This window comes from Euprymna scolopes, chromosome 44, assembly GCF_053919585.1.
Source record: "Euprymna scolopes isolate OS-2025 chromosome 44, ASM5391958v1, whole genome shotgun sequence".
In the NCBI taxonomy this organism is placed as follows: domain Eukaryota; kingdom Metazoa; phylum Mollusca; class Cephalopoda; order Sepiida; family Sepiolidae; genus Euprymna; species Euprymna scolopes.
Window position 1 is genome coordinate 43378129 of NC_136525.1, and position 9192 is coordinate 43387320.

At 33.3% G+C, this 9192-nt stretch overlaps 1 protein-coding gene across 1 annotated transcript in view; it reads right to left on the reverse strand.

The window, feature by feature from the left end:
* LOC145268822 (Y+L amino acid transporter 2-like) overlaps positions 1 to 9192 on the reverse strand; it is a 167713-nt gene that overhangs the window by 1257 nt on the left and 157264 nt on the right. The window contains exons 10-11 of the mRNA XM_080124463.1: positions 8690 to 8839; positions 6671 to 6848 (exon numbers count right to left, since the gene is read on the reverse strand). Of these exons, the coding sequence (XP_079980589.1) occupies positions 6671 to 6848; positions 8690 to 8839 (328 nt within the window). The remainder of the gene's footprint in view (positions 1 to 6670; positions 6849 to 8689; positions 8840 to 9192) is intronic.

A 9192-nucleotide genomic window follows, 5' to 3' on the forward strand; every position in this document is an offset into this window, starting at 1 on the left:
TGCGTACGCACCTGGTTCACAAAGTATGGAAATAAAAAATTTAAAAAAAAAACGTTTACAAGTGTTTTTGATATAGATGTACACAATAATACTTTGATAAGTATGTTTTAAATTAAATAGGGATGGTATAATAAAATTGTGGGGTCTGCATTTGCGCCTAGCCTCCATAGAATGGAAATAGGCACAAACTTTAATAAAGACTTTTCATATCTATCTGCGTAAGTATACTTTGATAATTATGTTTCAGTTTGAAGAAATATGGTATAATAAAATTATGGAGTGTTCGTTTGTGCCTGACATGGAAATATGTCACAAAGTTTAACAAGGTATTTTTAATATAGATCCACAGAATATTGTGATAAGTGTTTCAGTGTGAACAGGTATGGTATAATAAATTATGGGGTTTATCTATTTTATTTTTACTTTCATGCGACATTCACACCTCGAGGTCATTTCGGAAAAATATTTCCATATTTTGCTTTGGTTTTGATACCCCCAAATTCGAAGCTATCTCTTTACAACCCTTCCTTTTCATAACCTATCATACTTTCATAAATCAGAGTCCATTTTCTGTAGGCTGTTTTTGAACCCAGTCAACGGCGGGTACTTTTGCTAGTATATATATATATATATATATATATATATATATATATATATATATATATATATGTATATATATATATAACTACTTCATTTACATAAGCCTGAAGAGTCCTAGAGTGGATGAAACGCGGAATATTCAGTGTAGCTTAATCGCCATATATATTTTATAACTTACTATATATATATATATATATATATATATATATATAACTACTTAATTTACTCACATAAAATTAATATACAAAAGTATAGATTTATGCGTAAACTTTAAGTATTTACTTCAAAAGTGCTCAATTCATAGGTAGAGCTAGTTAGTAATTTATAAAATATATATGGCGATTAAGCTACACTGAATATTCCGCGTTTCATCCACTCTAGGATTCCTCAGGCTTATGCACGAATTCTGTGGTTGTTTATCGTTTTTATATGCTCCTCTTCTATTGAGATTTTAGTTAGCCAATCAGCTTTCTAGTATCCACCGCGCCCTTCCTATCAGCCAATGAGCATGCATTTATCGGATATATATAAACAACTTTAATCGTGTTAGCAGATGAAAAATTGCCGCCATCTTGTTTGAATCGAAACAGAAAATTACCCCCCCCCTTTGAACTCTCCTGTGTATTACGATCGTTTTCATCAAATTCTATTTTTATTTTCTTTAATAAATAATTTTCTACCTTATCGATTTTCGTAAATTTTGGATATAATCATATTAAAAATTCGAGGAATACGTAGATACCATTTTTTTTCATGTGAAATTCAGTTTTACGATTTCGGAAATTTCGTCCCAATAGTGTAGAAGTGTCATATTTAATTCAATGACTTTGTTGTGGCTTACAATTCACTGAACTTTCTTTACAACTGTTGCATTGTGAACATTATCATAATTCTTATATTTTTTGTTTTTTTATAAAACTGTTTTCTTATAAACTTTCGCATTTCTTGCTATTTCATGAATAAAAATCTGTTTATATTTTAAGTAACCGTTCTATTATTCTATTATTGTTCTTAATGTTGGTCCCCCGACAAAAGGAGGATGGACCTGTAAATTCACCCTTGTCCGTTCGTCCACTCGTCTGCCCGCACTTTTCTCAATAACTATGTCTTGGAATTTTTTGAAATTTTGCACAAACATTAAACATGCTATGAGTAAAAAAGTAACAGACCAGATTTTCCGAGAAAACTCCGGTTGCCCCCCTAGGGTGCCTTTCGTATTAAAATGGCTAAAATTGATACTTTTGTGTTTATTAAAAAAAAAATGGATGTCTTGGATTTTTATAAAACTTTCTGAAAAGTTGTAACTAACTGATTTCTATATAATTTTGTTTGTTTATACTTTGCGATAACTTTTGGGTGTGCCCCAGGGGCTCTTTTACGGCTAATAAAAACATTTCATTTTTTGGGTCTATTTAACCTATATGTACAGGGTTTTCCAAAAACGCGCCCTGTTTTATTTTTCATCTCAAATATTTATGTTTTATAATTGTTTTCTATAATTTTCAGGTGATGTGGCCAGATTCTTTTGACACTAATATGAATTCAACTAAACACTCCACTACACAGCAGCAGCAGATAAAAAACTCATCAAATTTTACTTTGCCACAGAATCAGTTTTTCTGAAGCCGCAGCAATGCAAGAACGATTTTGGAAGGAACAATGCAGGTGATAGAAAGACAATGCAGTGTTTATTGGCCAAATTTTTTTTTTTTTTTTTTTTTACACGGTGGTCACCACTAATCAAGGCCCGGAAGCCACTCAGGGATAAGGGTTATTGCAAGTACAGTACGTTAGTGTGGAGATTTGATTAAGTGTTTACTTAAGGGAGCGGTTCATTAGGAATTTGTTAACGTTGGACTTGAAGACATCCAAGTTGCAGTCAGGTGGGAAGCAGGCAGACGGAACAGAGTTCCACAGGCGTGCAGTTCTAAGAAAGAAGCTTTGTTCATGGAATCCACGTTTTGATTTAGGCACAGATAAAGAGTGGGGGAAATTTTTCACAGTGGATTCAGCTAGACGGGTGTTTTTCGTTAAAGATTGGCGAGGGGGGACCAGAGATTGGAGTTCAGACGAGCACCTGCCATGGAAATAACAATAAAACAAGTATGGCTCGCAACGTCTCTTCTGTGGGAGAGAGGTTGCAGGGTAGAGAAAAGGGCATCCCCCACTAAGCCACGAAGTCTATTTTGTACTCTGTCAAGGCAGGATAGGCTGTTTTTAGCAGCTCCTACCGAGATATGGCAGCATTATTCCATCCTTGGACGCACTTGGCTTTTATATAGATAGAGAATTGCATCATTAGTGAGATATCTTCTGAAGCGGTAGAAGGATCCCACCATTTTTCCAGCGATCTTGGCAACAGACTTGATGTACATGTTCCGTTTCAGATCAGGAGTAAAGGACAAACCCAGAAGCTTGTCAAAATTTCGGGAGACAGGAGTTGTAGCCTTCAAGTCCAATGTAAAAAAGTTCTTGTTAAGCCGTCCCCATAAATAATCAAATTCTACTCAATTTACACCATTAACGAATACTACACTATCATCTTACATTCATTAACCTTTATCGTTTTTTGAGAAAGAAAATTATAGTATTTTGATGTGCTCAATCAAAACTTCTGGTCACAATGGAAAGAAATCAACTTCTCTATTATTATTATTATTATTATTATTATTATTATTATTATTATAACTTTTATTTTAATTATCATTTCATCTTATTACGTCATAAAATCTAATATATAAAAGTTTATATGTCTGTCCGTCTGTCTGTCTCCATATTTTCAAACTCTATCTCTTCCAAAACAAAAATCGCTGAGCGGCGCTAAGGGTCTGAAATGATTGGATTTTTTATGGACTGTTCTTTTATGGGTCTTTAGCTGGTTAAGATAGTTTTTAAGGGGCCAAAAAAGGATTCAAAAGTGAAAAAATCGTTATACATTTTGTACATTCATCTTAGTTTACTTTTAGTTTTTAATAAGTTCATGTGCGAAACACGTTGGCACAGTGGTAACGTCATCAGCTTGGAATGCTACAGTTTTGCTTTCGGTTTCAATTCTAGCTGATGGCATCCAAATATTTTGTTTTTACTTTTCAAATCACGACTCTATAATAATTATTTACAAAATCTGGACAAATTAAAATATCATATTTAAGCGTATTTTACAACCCGCTACTAATGTATATAGTATTCTGCTTGTTCCTTCCTTAGTTAGTTCGTATGTTACGCTTTGGAAAAAGGCTAAATATAATTTTTGAAGGCCAAACTGCTTCAAAAAAAAAAAAAAAAAAAAAAAAAAAAAGAAGCTAAATTTGTGAAATTTGGCCTTAAAAAGGCTAATGTGACAACCCGAAACAAGACTATGAGAATGGTCTCCCTTTGATGTAACTTTGTTTTCGAATATTATTCTAACAATATATGATCATTATAACAATATATGATTATATATGTGTGTGTTTGTATATATATATATATATATATATATATATATATATATATATATATATATATATCAGTGTGTGTGTGTATATATATATATATCAGTGTGTGTGTGTATATATATATATATATATATATATATATAATTTGATTAGTTTTTTTCTTTTTTTTTGGAAAAAGAATTCCAGCAGAGTGCTCAATTAAAAGGAAAATCCAAATTTTAAGAGCGTACTTATATTTTGTGTACAGAAAGTTGTTAGTTGAGACAGGTCATTGGTACCGTCGGTTTCAAGCCCGATAATAAGGCCCGTTTAAGGTATCCTTATCAAGCTCTCTTCAGCCAATATTCATATATATATATATATATATATGTATGTGTGTATGTGTATATGTTGAATTATATATGTTGAATTAACCACTCTGTAATATTTCTTAGTTTCTGTGAACATTTATAGAAAGAGTGACTCTCTTTTACTGTTTTTTTGTCTGGCCATCTAATTTACATATGTGTCATTATTAAAAATGTGCTCACAAACCAAAACAGAAACAAATATTTTTTCCCCAAGCTTTTGACAAGATTTGGAATGAAGGTCTACTTATGAAAATTAGTCGAATATTCGGCATAATAAAATCCTTCTTAGTCAAAAGAAAGTTCCAGGTCATTCTCAGTGGCCGCACATCTAAGCAATAGGACATTAATGCAGATGTGCCCTAGGAATCGATTCTTGGACCTTTATTATTACTAATTTTCATAAACTATCTCTCTGATGCAATTGTGTTCGTGATGGGTATAATTGCTAATAACACTAACCTCTATACTGGACTTTTGGACAAAATAAACACAAGGCAATAGCTGAACCCTTACAAAAATGTACTCCAGTTTTTTTTGTTTTTTTTTGTACTGTTACTTGAGGTAACATCACTTGGAAAAGGTGTACCATTCCTCGTAAACGCTAATGTAGGTAAGCCATATTGAGGAGATCTTATTTGGCTGCGAATACGAAATGTAATTTTGAATATTTAGTCAGGGTTTACTTGTAAGGAAAAGCATCCTCATATCAGATTTTCCTGACAAACCCGTGTATAGAGAGACCTTAGACGCTCAAGGATAGTGTCTAATAAGCATTCAAAATCTTTCCATAGTCTTTTGAATGAATGGATAAATGGGAGGCAACTCTATTTTTATGAATTGTCTCCCTTGTATTATTAAAGAACTAGAGTGTAATTAAAATATCTAATCGCCGTGGTTTTCTGAAACGGCTTTTCCCCTGTTGGCTGAGATATGTTGCTGTTCCTGTGCAGTCCTAGGAGGCTTAATAGATATTAAAACATTCAATTCAGGCTTCATAGATATTCAAATATTCAATTAAATTTCTCCTTTATTTCTGAAACACTTAGTAACGAAGTTGAGACCATAATTTTCTCCTCCCCAATTGACCATTTTAAAATGTATATCTTTCTTGTGGTCTCTTAGTCTTACAGAATTCCAAGACAATAATTCATCTAGTCTGGTGGAGTATCCAGTTTCGTGCTGTTACTTGAGCTAACTTCACTTGGGGAAGGTGCACCATTCCTCGTAAAAGCCATTATAGGTTAGCCATTCCGAGAAAATCTAATTTAGGCAGTGAAATGCTATGTGATTTTAAATATTTAGTTATGGTTTACTTCTAGAGAAAAGTATCCTCAAGCCAGGTTAACCTGACAAACCTCTTGAGCAGAGAAACCTTAGACATTCGAGGTTAGTGTTTAGTAGGCATGCAAGTTCTCTCTCAAATATGGATGCTTCTATTTAATGCTACTAAGAGAAAACTCCTTTCCTTTTCAGCCACTGATTGCCATGACTGATATCACCCATCTTGAGAGTCGAACGTTCAAACTGTGTGGCCTACTATGGATTAGAATACATAGAAGATACTGCCCATTCTGCTGCATACAAAGGTGGGCTCCCTCTACCGAGCTAGAAAACTTCTCACACCTGCCAGTATTCTATATCTCTATAAAACCACCATTTATCTGTCCATGCATGGAGTATCATTGCTACAGCTCGGCTGGTGCTCCAACCACAAGTCTCTCACTCTTAAAGATAGGGTCCAAAAATGAGCCTCTGGCTTAATAGGTCCCACACTGTCTACCAAGCTACAGCCTCTGTGCCATCGCTGCAATCCGCGTGCTTGTTTTGTAAGTACTACAATGGAATGCGTTCCGTTGAACTTGTTGCACTTGTGACCTGGTTGACATAAACGCCCCCCTCCCCACCAGCCAGTCAGTGAAAATTCCGTCCCTTTATTGGAGAGGTCCTCAGATACCAGAAGGCTTTCTACTCTTAATAGCTTTTTTCCTCAAATTGTTAGCCTTTGGGATTCCCTTCCTGATCCCTGTTTCCCCGACTGCACCAACAGGCAAAAGTTTAAATGTGATGTGCAGAAAGATCTTGATGCACAACTCCCCACTTAGAATGCCCCTATAAATCTGGCGCCTAATTCACAGTGGAACCCCCATCCCCTATATCTTAGTAACAATGTTCGGAAGTGAGTAATCATTACTGCCTGGTGGCTCAGAGGTAGGTGATCATTTTACGTTAATGAAAATGCCAGCTTATTTTATTCAGATGACGTAAGGTAAGAGTTATACGTACCCATGAATTTGAGGAAACCTTTGGGCTTGGACTTCCAGACAACCCCAAGATAATAGACAGGTATTCCGGAGCAGGTGATGAGGAGGCCGATGCCCGTCTCCTTGGGGACAGCCACCATTGGCACGATGAGGAGAAAGATGACAAAAATCAAGAATGTCACAGGGATTATGAGATTAAACTGAAAATAAACACAAATCTATATAATTATAAAACTCAAATGACCTTGTAACGATGTATGTAACCCACTTTCCAGTTTACGACATCCGGTTGCACATGCACACATAACCTGCACGCTGAAATATTAACGTTATTATTTCGAAATTATTATTTAACATGGAAAGAGTGGGGTTGAAAATAACTTAAACGTAATACAGAAATGAACGATGTAAAAAAAAAAAAAAAAAAAAAAAAAAAGCAGACAGTATTAACTTTATTAAGTTTATTTGGATAATTTAAATGTGAAAAAAACACAAAAGAACAATTGGGATGCTGAAATATTAACGTTATTATTTCGAAATTATTATTTAACATGGGAAGATTGGGGTTTAAAATAACTTAAATGTAATACAGAAATGAACGGTGTAAAAAAAAAATCAGACAGTATTAACAATTGTTTATTTGGATAATTTAAATGCGAAAAAAAACACAAAAGAACTATTGGGATGCTGAAATATTAACGTTATTATTTCGAAATTATTATTTAACATGGGAAGATTGGGGTTTAAAATAAAAAAAAACACAAAAGAACTATTGAGATGCTGAAATAGTAACGTCATTATTTCAAAATTATTATTTAACATGGAAAGAGTGGGGTTTAAAATAAGTTAAACGTAATACAGAAACGTAACGATGTAAAAAAAAAAAAAAAAAGCTGCAGATATATCAAAATTTGAATTTAACTATAAGTATTATGGTATCTGTTCAGTGCACATTTACCTATAAGTATGACCAACCACTTATAATTCAGTAACTGTAATTTTTTTTTTCAAAAATAATCAATTATAATAAACAGAACGACTCATGACTCATAGAAATCTATCTATATTCTTTTTTTCATTTTAATATACTTTCATAGAAATGTTTCTGTTATGTCACAAAAACAAACTATTTTCTTTACGTCACAAGTGTCACGCTCATACATGAATTCCATAGCTAATAGTTCATACTGACCCAACGGGTCACGGGTAGTCTAGTTTAATTTAATATCATTGGATGACGTCAGTGGACTTCAAAGTGCATTTGTGCGCATATGAAAATATAGAATAATAATACAGACACATACCGTGTACGAGGGGCGTGCAATAAGTAATGCCCCTGACCCACTTCCAGTTGTCTGATCTAGCTGAAATTTTGCATGTGCGACTGATCGAGACAGCGGTGAATTATTAGCGACAGTTTTTTTTTTTTTATATCCTGTTACGTCATCATGTTCGCCATTCCCTTTCAATTCGAGGTAGCATAAAAATTTAGTTGCTATGGTAACCAACAGCCATTATAAAAACCTTACGAATTCTGAGAAGTTTTGAACACTGTAATTTTATTATAACTTTGTTTTACTGAACGAAAATTGAAATTTTTTTTCAAAATATAGCTGAGAAGGTGACCTATGAACTATCAAAATGGTTTGAAATTTGATCGCAAAATGAGCGAGCGTTGAAGCTTTAAAGCAGTTCTAAATGAGTAAGACTTAACCATATATTCAAAGATTGTAGTGTTTGAATAGCATATTCAAGTAAAGAATTTATTGTTTAAAACAAGTGATACATGGAAAAGAATTATATTTATTTCCTTAATCCATGAATTTTCAATAATGGCTCATATCATCAGAGGAAAATGTACGAGGGGGCGTGCAATAAGTAAGGCTTTCTGAACCATTTTTATATTTTTTAAAATAAAAAAGTACTTAAAAGGCAATTAAATAACCATTAAAAAGTAACGGAAAATAATTAAAAAAAAAAAGAAGCTTTTTGCAAAGGCAATTAAAAAGTCATTAAAACACATATAGTAGGCATACTTTACCTTGATGGGTCTATCGAGTTCAGGCTTGGTGTACCTCAAATAGAGCAGAGCAACAATTGAAAAACCAATCGAAATCCATTGTACAAAACTGACGTAATTGATCAAGGCGAACACGTCATCCGAGATAAGCATTACTAATGACATTATCCCCTGAAACAGAACAAGAAACGTAATCATTTTACAAAAAAAAACAAAAAAAACTATTAAGACATTCAGAGTCACCTCCCTTTGAACAATCCCCATTTGTAATTCAAACAAGAAATGCAATAATTTTACAATAAAAAAAAAACTTAAAACATTCAGAGTTACCTCCCTTTCAACATCCCCCATTTGTAACATAACAAAACAAAAATAAATAAATAAATAAATAAATAAATAAAAATAAAAAATAAAAAATAAATAAATAAATACATAAAAAATAAAATAAAAAACAAAACAAAACAATAGATCAGAATAGCCAAAGCCAGTTCTGCTTTTGGCAAACTGGAGAAACGTGTCGGGCC